Here is a 20,041-nt window from a genome sequence, read left to right as displayed (position 1 = left end):
AGTTTCCAGCAGGAACAGTAAAATCGGTTTAGGAATGACTGTCCCTTTATATCAGCAAAAAGGACAGTCAGCAGTAGCCAGTGATGTGAGATGGTTTGTGGGCTGTTTCACAGAGAACTGCCACGTGCCAGGTTTCTTTCAATAGGTTTTGATTTGAAACTGGAAGTCACAGGGAGCTTTTTACCTGTTGTGATGATACAGCCTGCAACTGGAGCACTGATCTGCTCCCCCTTGCCAATACACCAGGGACTTCATTTTAGGGAAGAGGGAAGCTACAATTAAGGGAGTACAAACTTAAATGTGGCTGCAACTAGCAACTTGAAATTTTAATCAGGTAGCAGTAAGGAATCAAAGACAAAGGAACAGAAACATTTTAGAGTTGGAATAGTTTAATTCTGTGCCTTCAATCCAGGGCAACACTTAGAAGGACAGGTCTTTGTATAAAGCAAGGTCAATACAAACTTCAGATTCGATTTAAAGCGGAAAAAAACCCAAAAAAACCAAAAAAACCAAACAAACAAAAAAAACAAACAAAAAAAAAAAAAAAAAAAAAACAAAACAAAACAAAAAAAAAACCCAAAAAAACCCAAAAAAACCCAAAAAAAAAAAAAACAAACCAAAACCACAAAAAACCACCACCCCAAAAAACCCCCAAAAACAACCCAAAAAACCCCACCGTTTCCCCTTGAGTTCAGCAACCCAGCACTGAGGGAATGGGGTAACAGCCTGGAGAGAATAGGCTGCTTGTCCCCAGGAGCTCAGAGCACCCATCCCCAGCACAGCACACCTACCCTGACAGCAAAAACCACTCCAACATCCTGCTGGTGTAAGTGACAATCAGCCTCCGGATCCATCAGGAAAAGCTCTCCAAATCAGACCATGAGATATAATTATGATCCATTTCAAAATGCAAGCTCAGCATCACTTTCCAATCCAACTCTTCCCCCCACGGATGTTACAAGTTCTTCCTGGAGACAACATCCCTTGTGACTCTGCTTTTTCTTTTGGTGCTCTGAATAGGGATCAGCTTACCAGGAGTCCTTTATTCCCGAAATAATTTCCATTAATCACTCACCATACACCACTTTAAACAGAAGCTGACAGACTGTGGGATGTCTAACACCAGCACAGCATCTCCCAACTTAAATAAAAGCTGAAACGAAGGGCACCCTAAGAGGCAAAAGGAACTGGGAGATTTCTAAATAGGAGACAAGAAAACTTCTTCAAAACGTTCCAAAGAATTGAAATGTTTTTATACAGCTACTTTAAATACAAGCAGGGAAGCAGTACTGTGAACCATCCGCTCTTCATGGTATCTGCTCACAAAAAAAGTAAATTAAAGGAAAGAAAAACAGTAAAATGCTTCATTCTGAAGCATCACCCTGCAGTTTTGCATTTGTGATTTCTCAGCACAGCTGCAAATTAACCGACTCTTTTAGCACCTTCATGCAACTTTCAGGGGGATGTCAATGTTTTACTTCAAAATGTATATAAAGGAGTTTTTAACTCAACATAAAAACCCTGCAAAGTTTTGCTGACTAAGACTCAGACTGGAAACACATTAAATAGTTTTATTTTATAGGAGTTTGAACTCAGAAGAGTAGAGATTCCAGATGTGTTTATCCCTGCAAAAGTCAGGTGCTAAATTTCAGCAGAATTAGCACTTTAAGCAGTTTGGCAGCCAGTTTTCTGTGGTTAAGTCAGGTCTTCATATTTCCTAAAAGCATAGAAACTCCTTTAAAAACCACACATTAAAGTAGAAAGACCATCAGAATACTAAACACTACAATGTACCACAAATCCAGCAAGGTCTCTAACAAGAACACTGTGCACTTTAGGGAAAAGGCTCTTAAACAGCTTTTAAAAAGGTTCCAGAACAGGTATTTGCTTAATTTCCAGCTAGAGAGCCTCTCACAGAACATTTCATGATGTACTTGAAGGAACTAAGGACAAAAGAGTCAGGAAGATTACAGAAGTATCAAGGTTTTGCTGGGGACTGTGCTGGGAATCTGGGTGATGTCCTGGCCCATCTCCTGACCCCCCTTTTCCAAAATGCAGCTCCAGGGCTGGCTCAGACACCCCCACACTGCAGTCCTGCTCACACACACTGGACACAGCATCACCCGCCTCTGGGGTGGATAATTCTGTCACCTCCACTTGCTATCAAAGCACACAGATATTCCTCTTTTGCTTTCTTGCAATTTTCCCATCATAGCAAACCAACAGGAGGGTTAGAAATGGTGCTGACAAACTGTTTGTTTTTATTTAGACTAACTGGTTTTCGGTCTTTGCGCCACAGAGGAATGTGGCTGTTCCACTTTGCATTTGTTTTTTGATTTCTCCATCTCTTTTACAAAGCAAATAAAGGAAAAAAAACAACAAACCAACCCTAACAATAACAACAACAAAGCCAGTGACAAGCTCTTCATACACCACCATGCAATGAGTCCTTAAAAAATCCAAACAAACTAAACAAACAAAAAAATCCAAGTAAAACTCCTCCCACAATCTGGGTTCATTTTAATTCAGCATCGACTTGCAGAAAGCAAGCAGGAAACTAACAGGAAGACAAAGGTAAGACTAATGATAGCTTTTTACACCTTTGTGCAAATGGGATTCCTCCTTACATTATAACCTGACCAAGGAAAATTTATCATTTGCTAATCAAAATGACCCTACTCCAGTCCCACCTGCCATTTGGAGTGTCACAAAACATCAGCAATACACCCAGAACAGGGCTGCCTGTGCCTGAGCCAAGACACAGGTAACAGCCCACTGCAAAGCATCTAGTTGAGATACACAAAAAGAGGCTGCAGGGCAGCAAGAGGCTCCGAGAAGCAAATTTATTCTCTTCATGCTGGCAAATAAATCACAGGGAGTGAAGAACTCCAGCACACAATACACAATAACACCACAGTACAGACAATTCCAAGCTCAACTCAACAGGGGTCCCAGTCCACCCTGGGCTCCACCAGACAGTTCTGGACCTTGGGATAAACTTACTCTGATCCACCTTGGAGCCTCCACTTAAGCCACACTGCAACAGTCACAGATATGTGCTCCTCCAGGGAAAAGCTGGAAGTTTAACAGTGCAACCCAAACCCCAACCTGCAGCGTTCCCGAGGAGATCCCAGGCAGGAGCCAGTCCCGGTGAGACAGCATGGAGCTCATTAAACCATTGTGGGAAGTGTGTGAACAAATGAAGGAGTTGCCAATAAGTGACAAAGATCATTTGTTTAAAAGAAAGGACTAAATCGTTTCTGGTTCAGCAGTCTGGATTTAGCCTACTTGTAACAAAGGTGTTTTGAGGAAAAGCATTCTGCTTAAATGGCTTATTGCAAGTAAAGCAGAGAGCCCAAAGAGCTGAAAATGATGTTGATGAGGGGCAGATAAGTAGGGGATAAACAGCAATATGCACTGAACAAGGAGCCTGTGGCTTCAATACACCTAGAAGTGCCCAAATTTATCAAGTTGCCAATGCCAAGAAATGCCAATCCTACATCGAGACTTCCAGGTTGGATTCCTATGCTGCTCCCAGCCCTCAGCAATTCCAGCACTTGTCTTTTAAGATTACCTTTACAGGCTTTTCTTCTCCCCACCTTTCCTCTTCACAGTCTGACGTCCTTGAACCAGAAAGCTGCTGTCTGTCACAAAACACTTGGTTAATCACACACAACCCAGCAATAGGTGGCTGCTGAACAGCTCTTGCCAGTCTGCAGCTCCTTCCCAAGCTGCTGGATTCAAGCTCTGGTCAAGCTGCACATGGGAGGCAAACGGGTGGCTTTGAAATACTTCAATAAAAGCACAAGTGTTTACTATTAAGGACAGGAGTGAGTTTTCCTCCATGTGTTTGTGAAAATTTGAGTCTTCAACCAGCTGCTACGAAACACCATGGCTGGAAACTCAAATTGCAGATTTGCTCTGTACACATTACATCCATTACACTGGAGAAAAATATTTGCTGAACTAGTTTTAAGCCCATACAGGCTGATAATTTAAATGCTGTTTGTCAGACCACTGCAGGAGAGACAGCAGCTCTTCAGAACCTACTGCAGAATGGGATGCAAAATTTTAAACTTTCTCTGACTCTGCAAACACTAGTCAGAAGCAACTGTCAAGAAAGTTAGCTTGAAGTTGTTTTTAAAATAATGAAGCAATATTTTAACCAGGGGCTCTGTGATAAAGGTGCAAGGACGTGGAGTCCTGCAAAAAAAATCCCAGCTAGCTATTAACTGGCCCCAAAAGGTCTTTTTCTGCTGATAATCTCACCAGGGTCCTTCTGCTATGTGGTCTTTAGAAAAATCCCAAGCATTTCCAGAGACAGGAACATCTGCAGATGTTTCAAGACAACACAGAGTCTACCATTTAAATGCTTTTAAAACATTAATTTGGCAGCCCAGCAGCATGGGCTTCCTAACTAAAACATATTGCTCAAAAAGGATGGTGGTGTGGGGGGTTTGTCCTTGAAACACTGGTTTGTGGCTCAGGTTTTGATTTGATGTCTGATAACCATCTCTGTCTCTCTTCCAGCCCTTACCAGGAAGGATCGGTGAGACAAATACCCACAGCTTCCAGGGGAATAAAAGGAAAAGCCAAACAGGAAAAGTAGTTATGAACAATACAGCCCTGGCTGAGTTAATGATCAACTCTGCACAGACCATACTACGTTTACGCAAATACCACAACCTATTTGAATAGTTTTTAGTAATCGGTGGATAGTAAGAGGCCTCTTAAGCACGGCATTTGTTTCATCACAAGCAGCAAAGAAACAGAAAAGATGAGAAATCCCCGACGACTGTGCTCTGTCAACAGGAAGCCCATCCACTGTGCAGGGTGAGCTCAGCTGTGTGGAGGGGTGGGCAGGAAGGGAAAGGGTCAGGCTCCCCTGCCTGCACATTCCCATCACATCCCTGATGGACTACGAGGCTCTCTTCTGCAGCCAGACAAACCCAGAGCACACAATGCACAGCTGAATGGAGAAAACAACTGCTGCAGTCTCTCCTGATCCTACCAGGCTCTACAAGACATGAAGGGCTAACCAAATACTTTCTGTATTTCAAGCAGAGCAACCCTCAGTTCATAAGGCAACTTTAGTTAGAGTTAACAGTGGTAACTGGAACTGCTGATCTTCCAGGCTTTTTGCAGCAGTTTCCAAGCATCTCCTCCTCAGCTCTTAAATATCATTGATTCTCAACACAATGGTAAAATACTCACAAAGCTAAGGTGCTTTACAGTGGCACAGAAGCAATTAAAGATTTCCAATAACATGCTGCTCAGAGGATCGAGGTCTAATCGCTGAACGGTCAAGGGTGTTGGCAGCAGTAGCATTGTAAGGAGATAAAAAGGCTGTAAAGCTTCCCATACAATAAATAAATAAATAAGCAGCTCTCCAAAGAATGGCAACAGCAGCCACCCACCTATCCAAGTTCCTGACTTGGCACAATTCAAGATTAGGTGGTCATGAAATTTCCCATCATAAAGGCCACAGCCACATGACAGAGACAAATGAAAGGGGTGGGGGAGGACAAAGGGCCAAGCAGTCCGGGCACAAAGACAGGTTACAGCACGGAGGAGGCAACACAATGAGCCTCAATTACCCAGTGTTGTCATTTACTGTACAGTTTGTAATTACCTGCACAGCCTCAGAACTATCTCTTACACTGGGAAGTGTTTCTTCGCACTTTGCACACAAGGGTTGTCACTTAGAAGAAAACTGATTACGGGAGAGAGCAACAGGCCATGTCTGAAAGAACATTTTGTGTCTACCTATCACTGAAAATAATTCAGTTTAACTTCCTGGGTTTATTTTTTCCCCCCCTAAGAGCTCCACCATAAAATCACAACGTTGTGAAGAAAGTGTCTACTCCTTCTTTTCTTCCCCCCTCAAAGTTTAAAATACAGATAAAAACTATGAGTTAAGATCTTATAATAGGAAATAGACTGGTGTGAGGCAAGCATGAGAACCATGGAAAGCAGTGAGAGTATCTGTGCTTTTAGATGCACTTGTTTCCCGAGTGTTGGAGGATGAAGGAGTAAACAGGGCGAGTTCTTCAATAAGTGCTTGACTGTAGGCAGGGAGGGCTCCCACAGCTGCCTGGCAGAAAGGAAGCCAAGGCAGAGTCAAAACTATTTAAACACAACAAAAAATGCTTCAAAATGCCAGAGGGATGTGGGCACCACAGGGAGGTGGCCAATCCTCAGGTACTGAACAAAGGCTGAGCATCCCTCTGCACCTTCAGCCTGCTGAGCACAGCCTGGTAAGACTCACACAGGAAGGATGTGGCACAGTGAAAGCAAGAGCTGGGTTTTCTCAAACCCCAAGTAAGTGCCCTGATGGCTGGGTCATCCTGTTTGTCACTGAGATAAAGAGGAAAACTGGGTGACAGAGGAACCTGGCATTATCAGAGAAATTTGGAAAAGCCACATCAGGGATACCAGCAATGAACTAAAGAACTAAAACTTAGCCAGGGGCAAAGGAAGGGACTGCAGGCAGGAAGACATGATCCATGGCAACTCCTCCGGGTTTCTTGTTAAAAATTCTTTGATATTTGCAGACTATCTGAAGCATTGCTTTTTTTCTATCTTTTCTATCAGCTGCCTTAGAGTTTTAGTGGAACAAAGTAAATTTTGAATCCTACACACAAATAAACTAGTAAATCAGCAGAATTCTCCCTAGGTTCAGTGAGAGTAGCAAGACTTTCTGGAACAAGTTACAACTATAAATTCTGAGCATTTTGATAAACACAAGTTTCCCGGACATTATTTGAATCCTTGTGAACCTGAAATGAATTAGACCCAGACCAGCTGACTACATTACTGACTAAAAGCGTCAACACAAGAGCAATTTCTGCTGATCTCTGAAAGTCAGAGCTGATCAGCCAAATACATCTACTAAAGAATACACTGAAACAGAAGTTTCTGATAATGTTTGGGTCACCACTGCCCTTCCCACTCCACAGAGAACACATTTTTAGCATAGCAAGTAACTAAATCTGGATTTTTAGGTCTTGCCCATGATGAAATAAGGACATCCAGTATTAATCAGTCTTTGTGAAGTTGTAATTAGGAGCACAAACTTTAAATGCTGGCCTTTACTAGGCCAGCCCAAGAGCTGCAGCACCATCCGGATTGAGAACACTAGGAAAATATTAATCCAGCACTCAGCCCTGTGAGAACACTTCTGCACGGGCCAAAAGCTCTGTCATTCTCATGCTTATTAATCTTCCCTCACAGGAGGCAAAGGACAGCGTAAGCTCCACTCTGATAACTCTGTTATCTCTCTCCCCAGAAAAGGAAAGGGTGGTCCTTCCAACCAAGTGGCCATTTAAACCACCACGAGGCACTTCGCTGCAGGGATCCGTGTGACATGTGACGGAGGGAGCAGAGACGAGCAGCATTTCCTCTTTCTTTTGATCCCTCTCTGTACCGTCTCCAACCGCGGGTTAAGTGTTTGAGCAGCGGATAAAACAAACACCTTAAAAGCACTTAAATTGTTACCCGGCTACCTACTCTAGCTCGGTAAATCATCCGGAGCTCCAAGGAAGTGTTTCAGCCCACAGTATGTTGGGGTTTTCGCCACAATTTCTGAATTACTGCAACTTCCCAAAGCCCAGGGCATATCCAGTTTGCATCACTGCTTTGGAAGAATCGTTTAGGTACATCTCTGTTAAACCTATATAAACAGCAACCGCAGGGAAAGCCCTGATGTTTACAGGCAACACTGCAAGCGGAAAAAATTATAAATTACAAACATTTTGGGTTGAGTATGAAAGGCTCAGAGAGACTTAACTGAACTGATTACCAACCGCAGCAGTGATTGCTAGCGCTCACAAAAGAAGGCATAGAGTCCGGGGACTCATTTCCATATGAAGCATAAGCGGAGATATCTACTAAAGACTTCTTAAGTGCAAGGCAGCTGCAGTTCTAGCAGGAGCTTCTTGAGACAAGAACACAGCTCCAGGTGGGACCCAGCATTTATCCCACTATCTAGAAGCCTTTCATGATGTTTCCAAGAGATAAAACAGTCTGTTGGCTTCTTTAAAGAAGTATCAAGCACGGCTATACCACAGCGACTATCTCTCTGAACGCCTTATCTACCACCCCATAGCTGCCACTTCCCTCTTTAATCCTTCCAGCCAAACCCCACGACTCAGCCAGTGGCTGTTAATTGTTTATAAATTAAATGATTATTCGTATCTGCATATCAAAGGGGGGTGTGCAGCTGGAGAGACTGATTTTCCATGCGGCTTAGTTTGGGACTCGGAGACACTCCACACTTTCGAGCTGCCCAAGACTGACAGTACAGAACAACTGGCAGCAGCTCACGTCCGTGCCTTGTGACCCGCAGGTGCTGAGTGTAATGTCTCAGACCTGGGACACCCCAGTCCTTCTCTGTCGCTTTGCGATAAGCCAAGAGATCAGATAAAGGGGTTAATCTCTGCTTTAAGCCCAAAACACGTCCAAAGTATGCGGGCCGGGATCTGTACCCCGTGTCAGCGCCCAGCCCGGCTGGGGGTCCGCGGGGGCCCCGCACCGGGAACCGGCAGCTCGGACAAGAGGAAGCGCAGCCCTGAGCAGCCCGGGCAGCTCCCGTGTAACGCTGAGAAGCGCTCGGACGGGACTCGGAGTACTTGTAGTGAAAAAAGAAAAATAATCAGGGAAATGAGCAGTGAGGGAGCAGGAGCCGCCGGGTGCTGCCGGTGCTTATCAGCACTTCCACACTGCGGTGCCGGCCAGGGGAAAGTTTGCCCGGAGGCAACCGGCGGCGGAGCGAACTACGGGGAACGGGGCGGGCGAGGAAAGAGGGGAGAGAGGGGACAGCGGAATAAGCGCAGCACACGCCCGGGCAAGGGGAGCCGCCGGGAGCCGGGACAGGCGGAGCGGCATCGGGGAGTCTCGGTAGTGTGTATCGGTACTCACAGCTGGGCGATGGCGCCCTGGGAGATGACGGCGTTGTCGGAGAAGTAGGGGATCATCGCTCCCCACCGCGGCGGCCGCCCTGCCCCGCGGCATCGGCACCGCCGCTCTGCCCCGCGCCCGCCGCGCCGCCCCCGCCGCGCAGGCGCGGCCCGAGGGCGGGGCCAGTGCAGGCTCCGCCCCCTGCCCCGCCCACGCCCGCACGTGGCGGCGCGGGGCTGCGGGAGGGACACGCGGGACCGGGACTGGCACTGGGACACGCGGATCCCGGACAGGCGGACGGTCCTCTCCGCTCACGGGCCGGGGTTCAGCTGCCGGTTCCTCCGGCGGGCGGCAGCGAGGGACGGGGCACAGCACCGCGCGCGGGTGCGCCCAGTTTTTCCTTTTCCCTTCCCTTTTCATTTCTCCTTTTTCTCCCCTCAGATCTAGGCCAGCGAGGCTGCACTCCCTGCAACCGGGTTTGATGCAGCACATCAAACGATGTTTTGCAAAAAGCAGTCAGCGACAACTCGGGTGCTTAGGAAACGACCTTAATTTCTCTTCTGCAGGAGACGGGGGGAAGAGTTCTTGGCAGTAACTTTCATATGCAGAGACGCGACAACTTGCTTTCTGCCAAAGGAGAAGAGAAGCAGCTGCCTTTCAGTGCTGTTTAATCTTTAGCTCCATCGCCCCTCGAGGAAAGGAATAAAGGAAGTTATTTAGAACAAAAGTCTTGTCGTTTGGCTGCTGGGAATTCAGATGTTACAGTGCGAGGGAAACTTAATACAGTTTTCCACTGGAGAGAGCCGGGGGCAGCTCGATCCCACCCTGCACTGCCCATCCCAGACCGGCATTCTCCAGCTCTTACACCCAGCAAGCAGTGGGCGAAAAACCAAGGAGCCTTGGATTGGAAGCAAGCTCAGTTTTGTGTTTCCCATAGGAATGCATGACATCCCGGCACAGAGGAACAAGATACAGCAGCCTGAAGTCATCTGCTGTGGGTGGCACATGCCCAGCAAGGAGGCACAAGTGAGCTGGCAGGGGAAGATGTGAGTTTAAACACAACTACTTGTTAATGACATCTAGTCAAGAGCAAAAAATACCAAGGCATCAACTACAGAGCTGCCCCTGTGATCTGGCAGCAGAGCTGGAAGCCAAAAGTCTCATCAGCTTTATTTCCAATTATTATACAAGTTTCAGAGAAGCAGAGAGAGATTGAAAAAACCAACAGCAACTGCTTCAGGTCTTGATAGGAGACTTGACAGGAGCGGGAAGACACTTGTCTGAAAAGTCTTGATCATCTCCACTTCAGGGATGGGCAGAGAAAAGGGCAAAGCAGTGGAATTTGTGATTCTGCAAGTTTTGCCACGGTGTTGTTTGGGTGCAATAATTTAAGCAATGTCATCCTATATAGCCAAGAGCGCAGCTCTGGTAATGGTGCCTCACAGCTGTAAAGAAAATGCAGTGCCAGCTTGCTGCAATGCCAAAAAAAATCATTTTGTTAGGCAGAAATGAAGTCGGTTGCAAGAAGCAATGGAAAAATCGGGACATTAAGAAATGGAGGGTAATTCAATCCTTCCAGAGGTCAAGAGACTGGCAAGAACCTCATATTCAGTAGTAACACATACCACACATTCACAGACTGAAAAACAAGCCCAGAACTTCTGTTCTATTCTAATTAATAACTTAAGGGCTTTATTCAAGCCTCGTAGAAGACTAAATGTACTTAGATACTGTCCAGACACGTCAGATTTTTTACACGTAACCACCATTACAAGGCAAGCCCTTAAAACCTGCTGAAAACAAGTGCAGTGATTAACTACAAGCAGCTACTCATAACATATGGATAATAGATTTGTAAATGAGTTAGTCCTGGATTAATACAATCACGTACTGCATCTCCATATGCCAGGGAACCAAGTGATGACAGAAATATCCCATTTGTTTTCTTTTTGAACCTTTAGAAAACAGAAATAGAAAATGCCCAAGTAAGTTCAGACTTTGAAATCTGCACTAATAAAAGCTATTTGAACTTGGGCTTGTTGCCATAAAGATTGAAACCCCAGCCTGAGAGTGGCACTGCTTTCAGGTACATGTTAGTGAGATTAGCAGTTCCCACTGTCCATTTGTGGAGACTCAGAGAATCATTAAAGTTGGAAAAGACCTCCAAGACCAAGTCAAATCTTTGACTCATCACCACGTTGTCAACTAGACAACTAAGTGCTGTGTTATTTTCATATTTTGCTTTTAACGTAAGACTTAGAGACCAACTCTGTTTCTTTGTCAAAGTTGCTCCTATGTTTAGACACGATTAAAAGTTTAGAGCCAGTAAATCGATCTCTCAGCATGCAGGAGCAAGGAGCAGGCAGAAAGAAAGGGATGCACGAGGTGGGGTTTAGGCAGCAAGTCACAAGACAGCCAAGAAACTGCTCCTGGCTGGAAGCAGGTGCACTCTGCTGGGACAAATACATGAAGAATTTAAAGTGCACAAAATTGCAGTGATGACAGGTAGCAGCCTAAATCACCGCTGTGCAACAGAGCACATGAGCAGAGCCATTCATCACTGCATGACAAGATGTAAATACGCCTGTCTGGGGTCTCAAGTGCTGCCCAGCCCACGAAATGACACTTTGCTGCAAGGAAAACGACACGACACTGCTTGTCCCAGTTCTTTTTGGCATTTCACGCTCCCCAGGAGGCCACGGGACCAGCAAACCCCGCAAGGCACCGCGACACCACAAACCTGTGGGACAGCAGGATCCTGTTTAACCTTTGAACACCACACAAACTAATAAACTGCAGTTATATACTACACGTGAGACACACTGTAAAAACACCCATCCCAAACCTTTGCTACACTAAGGCAGCAGCTAGAACCAGTTATGGAAGCACAATGGAAAAAAACCAAAGAGTGTGAGGGATGTCTGAGCAGGCACTTCAGGAAGGGAGAGCAGAGGGAATGCTACCAGAGCTGCCTCTGGAGAGAAGTTTCAGAGGCTGAAAGGAGAACATGCATGCACAAATCTCTCATATTGACTGCAGTGTTTGGTCTGGCAGACAAGGCTGACAACATATTGTTTATTCATAGAGTCATCATTTTCCCCAGTGTCTGCCATTGCAAAACTACACAATCACAGCAGCTTGCCCTGTACCTTCAGCTGTTTTGCTTTCCTGGTGCATTTTAGTAGTTTTTGATCTTGCAGTGGTGTAACAAAGTAATTCTGTGTCCTTCACAGGACTAGCACTTGGGCCAGCCCAGGTCTCGCTGCACAGGTCACCATAAAGTGCTCTGGTCACGCTTGCCACTGGCATGCCCAGATTTGACACCTGAGGCATGCTCAGAGCTGGACACCCAGTCCTGTCAGTGCACATAGTCCACATGCAAACAGGGCATTCATCAAGCTTCTGTTTCCATCCAAGATCAACAGCTTCAGGCTGAATCGCTGCTTCTTGTCAGACCACACAAAGGTGTGGGTGTCATCGTGTTCCACCCACTCCTATCCCACAGGGGCTTGCTGAGTGTTTGTTCACGTGTTAACATGATTAAATCTGGAGCATGATTGTCTTATTAGGCATCTTCAATTTTTAGTCTACACTAAGGGGGACCTGATGACCTCTTTTCATTTTAGAGTACACCTACCAGTGAGATTTTCTCTGGTCTCCTCAGTTCTCTTTTTGAAGAACCCTAATGAACACAACATACTGTCATAGTCTTTCCAGGGTGTGAAGGGTTGAGTATTATTAACTCTGTTTGGACTGAAGTCCAGGTACTCTCTGCAAAAGCAAGGAATGTTCCGTTCCTGCAAATATGAAAAGTACTATAGCTATAACACTGGTCATGTTCAAGGTAAAGGGGACAGTGGGAGGCTGTCACACATAGGAATTTTGCCCTCAATCATTATTATCAGTATCACAGATAAGGTAATGCAGAACCCAGACCCATGTTTTCAGGGGATTATGAAAAAAACTCGTGAAGCTGCTGTGTTAGACAAACAAACCTCCCCCTCATCCCCAGCACATCCTCTCCCAGCCGAGCGCTGTGCCACGGCCGTGCCTGCTCAGCTGCCTTTACCGCACATGTGGAAAGTTTGTTCTTTACTGTTCAACAGCTGTTTCCGGTGATATTTATGAAAAGTCACCGAATTTTGAAAACAACACGTCCCTGCCCACAGCCGAGCAGGGGAGTCTTGCACAGGCACCGCCGGGGAGCAGAGGTAGCAAGTTCATTTCCGTGTGCAGAGGTGGGGCCAAGTCCTTTGTTTTTCTCACCGGCAGCTACACTCAGTCTTTGACCACAAAAGCAGCTGTCTCTGCATGGGCTCTGATGGGAAAAGGGTCCTAAGAGGTAGCCTTGAAAAATTTGTTGCCACCCTGAGCTCTTTGAGGGTCAAAGGAAGTGATGATGACCCTGCGTTTTTTGTGGGAAGGCAGTTAAATCATCCTTTTGCTGTGAGGACATGGGGCTTTAAGCACTGAACATAGTCGACAGATGAATTTGAGTGGATTAAGGGTCCAAATAGATGATTTATTTGGGGATAGCCTTAAATTAATGCAGCAAACCTGTAAATAGGTGGAGACCGACTGGCTGAGAGCAGCACCTCCTGCACTCATCTACTGCTGCCTCCACACCTCGGAGGAGAAGTTGATCTGTCAGAAGCCTTCTGGATGGTTTTAGCACGGGACATGAAGCCTTCTGCGTTCTGCAGCCCAATTTATTAGGAAAACATGAAGTGATTTCAGTAGCAGCGATCATAAACAAGCCAATGCACGCAGGGCACAACGAGATAGAGCACAGCACAGACACAAAGCTTTCCCAGTGATTAACAGACATACCACCCACCAAGGCAGGGCTTACATACACCAGCTGGATTACACACAACCAGGGGAACTTCACCAAGTAATTATAAAGGAGCCCATATCTAGTTAAAATAAAACAAAACAAAACAAAAAAAAGGGCAGGGGGAGGCAGGAACAGGGAAAGCACGCAAAACTGTACTTTAATCCTGAAGAACCAGTCAGAACAGGAAGCCACATTCTAAATTTGGTTATTTAAGCTGTCAAAGAGTATTTCTGTTTCCAGTTCTTGAGCAAAGAAATCAGACAAGTACAGGGGTAGGGAGATAAGCATCACTGAAAGAACAAACCCCTGCTTTAAAAGCCTTTTGGTCAGCTGCCCATCATGATCGATGATTAGGCTGCCTAGTTGAGAATTCAACACCTATTTTGCAATATTATCAGTTCATTAAACCCTTCCCTCACCAGCCCCACATCCAATCACTATATAGTTTACTTATCATTAAATCTTCGAGGGTCTGACACGGAGAGGTCAATGTTCAATTACACTTTTTTTACAGAGCCTGAAGCAAAGATGACTGAAGGGACCCGAGCAGGAAAAGGGACACAAGCAGCAATGTCTGCTCTCGACAAGCAGCACCAGTGTAGGTAATGCATTATTTCAGTGACCTGTGGAAAAGAAAGATCTAAACCCTCCCAACTGTCAAACCATCCACTCACCCAGTTTTATAAAGGAATGTTTTTGATGCAAAGACACCAAAGAGCTGAACGACAATGAGTCCAGAAACCCTGGCTCAGATTATCAAATTACATTTAAGTGTCTGAAATCCATGAAATGCTGAAAATTCTGAAGATTGATATTTAACTTTGAAGTCTTGTGAAGGTGTCTCACCAGGAAAGGGAATTTCAGAGCTTCCCTTTCTATCTCTTAGCTTAGAGCACCAGGTTCATGCTCAGCAGGAGACAGAAGCACGTATGGAATCCTTAAGGGACCTCCTGGTCAGCCCCTCCTCTGTGACCCCCTGAAGGAGCACAAGTGCATGGGAGCAGCTGTTCTGGACTCTAGACCCTTTGGGTAGCTGAAGGATCTGACCCACCTTCATTCCTTTTGCTTCCCAGCTTGTCCTTGCCCTGTTCCTCATTCTCCTCTGTTCACACGCTTAGAATGACAAATTCAAAACCACTTTTCATAAGCATTCAGATTTTGAGTGAGCTCTCTGTGTTTACCTGGTAATTTGGCAACGCAATGATATTGCTCTGCTTGATTCTTCAGCCTGAAGATTACACCTGAAATCATCTCACACATTACTGTGATCCACAGGTATGTCATCAGACTGGACTGAACACGTTGCAACCACAAACACAGACCCTGCAGTGAACCAGCCCTGCAGATACCTGTTACTAATCTAATAAACCCAAATTTTACTGCCAGCTCAATACCTTTGCTCACAGTTTGGTGATAAAAGAGCTGGTATTCAAAAATGGAGGCCACTATAATGAATTGTGGCCCACAGAACTTTTCCTGGTGGTCAGCAGAGCTGGCAGATGACCAGAACTGTTATCTTGGTATTACACTCTCTCCAAGCAACTGTATTAAATGCCAGAGAGAGGCTGAGCTGTCACTGAAAGGAAAGACAGAAAGATGAATTCAGGAAACACATTCTAAAGATAAGGTTCATACTACAAGAGCTTAGTAATGTCCAGCACGGATAAACACACGTTTTCCTGTACAGCACACACAGCCCCTTCTTACTCAAGATCTACAGTTAACAAACTGTCTTGCACGCCCATTAAAGACCCAGCTACTGTTCAAGTACCAACAGAGTAAATGTTTGGCAGCTGCAGCAGCAAGCAAAGGCAGCACAAGGAAGGTTTAGTTGCCAGAACTCTCAGCACACAGCTTTTGTAAGTGTCTCTTCAGCAGATAGGTTTTAAGGATTACCGGGAGCAGGAGGAGCCTGCCACAGGAGCACCAAATGGTGGTGACACACATCTCCAAAAGTCACAGCAGTCACAGGATGCTGCAGATCCACACACCTCAGTGTGGAGCCTTTGGAGGTGCAGTCAATTCAGTATCACACGATCACCCTCCCCATTTCTCCCAGGGACTAACACACATTTTACAACGAGTCTCAGTATAAAAATCAAACAGGTTGGCTTGCAGTTTATTGAGCTGCTGCCCTGTAGAAGAAAGTAAATGCATCTATTCCACTTACTCTTTGAAAAACAACTTTTATATTGCTATAAACCATCAGCTCCTGCATCAGACTGTGGTCTTCTGCTCCTGAAACAAAGGTAATTACTCACAGCTTGAGACCTTGAGGCAACTTGGCACATCCAGCTGCTATCATGGCAATGATCTGATTTGCTTTCCTTCCCAGTTCACTCCTGGAAAGAACTATTTTGATTTGAAAAAAAACAAACCAGAAGGTAACCATACTTGTGCAGCAAAAGGTGTGGGGTTTTTCTTCTTTTGAAATTATAATTTAACACCACACTCTTGCCTCCACTTGAAGAGGGGAGGACAAGCACTTTCTGAGAACATTTTCAGGTAACAAGCCCCGGATTTCAAGCAGGATGTAATAATTTTCTGTGGCACCTGAAGGGAACGACAGGCTCCTCAGCTTTACCTGAGCAAATGGACTTTAGTCAGACCCACTGCCAGGCCATAAAAGTTGAAAGAATCCCTCTGAAGTCCCTGGCAGCCTCACTAGGCAATACAGCTCACCCAATTTTATATGTAGCAGATACTGAACAGCCTCAAATGCTGCATTTCAGCAACCAGAGCGGTTTCAAGGCACACAGAAGTGGTAAAATCATGATGGTGTGGAAATAGAGGCACCATTTAAAACATAAAACCCAAAAAGCAAGCGGCAGATCCTGACAGCAAATCCAATGCAGCTGCAGCACCGCTGCTGCCCCAGCCCCAGAGATGTGTTCGTCAGCAAAACAAAGATGCTGAATCCTTGCAACCTTGGCACTGAGCACACAAAACCTGAATGTCAATACCTCAGCGGGTGTAAACACAACTCACAGCTCAATACATGTGTGTCTTACGTGAATTTTAACAACCTCGGGATGCTGCAAAGAGCTCGTTAACACAGATGCTCCATTAAGAGTGTATTCAGTGTGGCAGCAGCATGTCTGGGGACAGGAGAGATGTGCAGGCCAGTTTAGCTCCACAGCCTCCAGACAGCCTAATAAAAATGTCAGAACATTGCTATGAAGGTAATAAATGTAATAAATAGATTGCTCAGGACATCTGCTTATGCAGCACTGTCTTGGTTCCATTAGCCAAGAGTGACAGGGACTGGCTCGATCAGGGACTCCAGAGCGAGAACCTGGATGTGGGTCAGGGCTTTGGGGATCTCACTCATAAACTGAATGAATGGTCACTGCTACAGCTGGACAGAGAGAACCCCCCTGGGCTTCCCCCACAGTAGGGCCTGGGTGTGAGAAAAAATATTGCAGAAGCCAAGCTGGTTTCACCTATTTGTTCAGCTTCAGGTATTGGCAGCATTAACTTGCTGGGGTTTTTAATAATGGATAGAAACATTTACAGAAATCAGATCTGTGTTTACTATACCCAAGTACTTTCCTCAGTAGGAAAACAAACCATTCTTCTTTTGCATCAACACAAAAGAGTTCGACAGGAAATGCCATTTCAAGCACCTTCCAAGGATGACTGCAGAACACACAGGAACTCTCTTTCTGCACTCTGATAGCTCTTTCCCTCTTTTGGACAAAAGTTTTAAGCAGATTCTGCTAATTCCCAAAGCAGAAAGTTCCTCAGTCCATGATGGTGCTGGCAAGTGCAGACTTGTCAGGTCATCTGAATACTCTGTAGAGCAGGTTTATGTTTAAACAACATTTTCACACAATTCTCCCTTCTCTGTCAGATCCAGTCCAGGCAATCACAGGCCTCTCTGGTGTTAGATCTTAAAAAGCACAGGTCAGTAAATAGATAAATCATTTCGTTTAACTATGGTGTTCTTGATGTAATCACCTACAAGTTTAAGCTTCTGTTTGTAACTTATTTCTCTGCCTCTTCGGAGGACATTTTAGTCTGCTGCTCTTCATAGTCTCTGCTCAATAAACATTTTCCCTCCTGCTGTCCTGCTGCCAGGCTTTCCTGCATGTTCCCCCTCACCTCAATATATATCCCATACCTCATCAGGGAGGAAAGATAAACAGCAGAAACCTAACACAAGAAGCTATCTAGATTTTGCAAACCACAGGATTAGCAGTGCTGTTGAGCTGGATCTGAGTGTAACATTTCTTCTGAGACAGCAATCCCCAGGCTGTGCAGAGACCTGGGGACACGGGAATGGAAATGAAGGCTCTACCCAGTGATTGCCAAGACTGACCACTGCAAAAATCTTCTGACACCAAACAAGTCCATGTGCTTTACCCCCTTAGCTCTTCACTAACTCCCTTGCAAGCATTAACACCTTTGTGCACTAAGATCCTATTTAATAACCTTTGAGAAGTTATTTTATTTATGCAAACACACATTTAGTCTGAGCACAGCAGTGCTCCTGGCTTCAGTGTCCAGTTAACAGGATGAGTTTGGACATGCCTGATGCCTGACACGCTGAGGTAGCATGTGAGCACATTTTCCATGACCGCAGGAGACAAAAGGTCTCCTCACCAGAAGAATTTTACAAACGACAAAAAAAAAAATCCCACCCCAAACACTGACCGCTGTCTGGGGCTGCAGCCAGGTCACCTGAATGAAGCCTCAGGAGAACTGGGCCCTGCCCAGGCAGGCAGTGAGGAATGTCAGGCTACTGCAGAGCACTACCTGAGTGGCACTGCAGCTGGAAACACACCTTTCCTTTTAAGCCAAACTCAATCTGCAGCCTTTTTACTGTCTGGATTTTTAATAGCTGCTACTTGCTATGTTCTCATGAAAACTGGGGATTAAATATACTCAGAAACTGTTTATGGACATCTGCTGCTCCTCCACAGCAGGACTCCAGGTTCACTACTTACCCCATTTGACTCTATTATTTTTATCCTACTGTAATCAAACACATTTAACACCCACCCCCTTGTCTTCCCCCAGAAGGAGTTTGGTTTTAGTTAACTCTGTGACCCCAGTAACAGGAGTCACGGAGCTCAGATCACCATATCAACAGCAGGTTGTCATTTCCTACCCCAGGAAGTTATTTCAAACATATTTGAAAAATGCTCGTTTCAGACCTAACTACAATGGTTGCTAAGTGCCCACAACAATTAAATACCTCCCATCCCTTCCAATACATTATGTATACTGAGATCAAGTCATGAGCTGATCTTGTGACTGCTGGAAGGCCAAGAGTGAAACGAAAAATCAGAGTTTAGCTGAGTTCAATATGAACCTTCGGGAATTGTGCTTTCCAGCTTTCCTCTCACTCATAAAAGCTGCAAAATGAAGAAATAGCAATTCTTAAATCACCATTTAGGGCTAGAAGACTGAAGTAAACAGGGCAGTCACCTTCCCTAAGCCACAGAATCACAGAACTATAGTGAAATCATGGGAATGTGCAACCAGGACAGCTTTTTCTTTTGCAGATTCAGCCAAGTTGGCCCCAAAACACAAAGCCCAGATCTTGTTCAGGTATTTTAAATACTAGATATTATAGCTTCTGTTGCTACCTACTCACACAAACACCATTAAGCAAAGAACCGTAACAGTCAGAGAGCTCATAAAGGGAGAAGCATTTCACCTTCACTTCCCCTTTACTCCCTCTGGAGGGAATCTGAAGCCTTTCACAAAATCTGACTGCAACATTTTAAGCCAAGAAAGCGTTCCTGCCATTGGAGAAGTCACCTGATATATACAATTTTTACTTTTATTAGGTTCAGCTGAAATAATTCTTTTGACAGCTTAGAGGAAAGGAGACAAAGCTTACAAGACCCCAAGAAATTTTCCCATGCAGACTATACCTACATTATGAAAATCACCATTACTTGTCACCATTCAATCAGCTGAGTTTCAATGTTTATTTTTTAGCAAATAATATTTACTAAAAAAAGTTATTCCTGAAGCAACTGAAATCAGCATTTACAAGAGGTGAACACCTCCCTGCAAAACAATCCCAATTAAACAAAAAAATCCCTGCAAATTCTCAGTGTCTCCTAATTTTGGAGCATAAATTTGGCTGCCTGCGTCAGCAGCAAATATCCACAAATCCACTGAATGTGCTATTTAAGCAGCAGGTGCCTGTATAGATCAGGATCACCCTTGATGGCAACAGAGACTTTTTAAGCAGAGAACAAGAGTTTATTAGTCTGGTTATGCCTCTCAGAATACTCTGATGGTGAACTAAATCCTGAGAAACAACACAGGACACTGGAGGGAGCTACA

The 20,041-nt window shown here is 45.1% G+C and overlaps 1 protein-coding gene across 3 annotated transcripts in view; it reads right to left on the bottom strand.

Moving 5' to 3' along the window:
* Positions 1 to 20,041, bottom strand: part of SSH2 (slingshot protein phosphatase 2) — a 90,950-nt gene that overhangs the window by 42,211 nt on the left and 28,698 nt on the right. Inside the window, exon 1 of one of the 3 annotated variants that reach the window (XM_014876478.2) lies at positions 8,920 to 9,078. The exons of the other annotated variants lie outside the window; for them this stretch is intronic. Within the exon in view, the coding sequence (XP_014731964.2) occupies positions 8,920 to 8,975 (56 nt within the window). The 5' untranslated portion in view covers positions 8,976 to 9,078. Of the gene's footprint in view, positions 1 to 8,919; positions 9,079 to 20,041 lie in introns of those variants that run through there. 3 annotated transcript variants of the gene reach the window in all.

Source organism: Sturnus vulgaris, chromosome 21, assembly GCF_052056855.1.
Source record: "Sturnus vulgaris isolate bStuVul1 chromosome 21, bStuVul1.hap1, whole genome shotgun sequence".
NCBI lineage: Eukaryota > Metazoa > Chordata > Aves > Passeriformes > Sturnidae > Sturnus > Sturnus vulgaris.
Note: the sequence above shows the minus strand (reverse complement) of the source record. Positions and strands in the feature narration are given on the sequence as shown.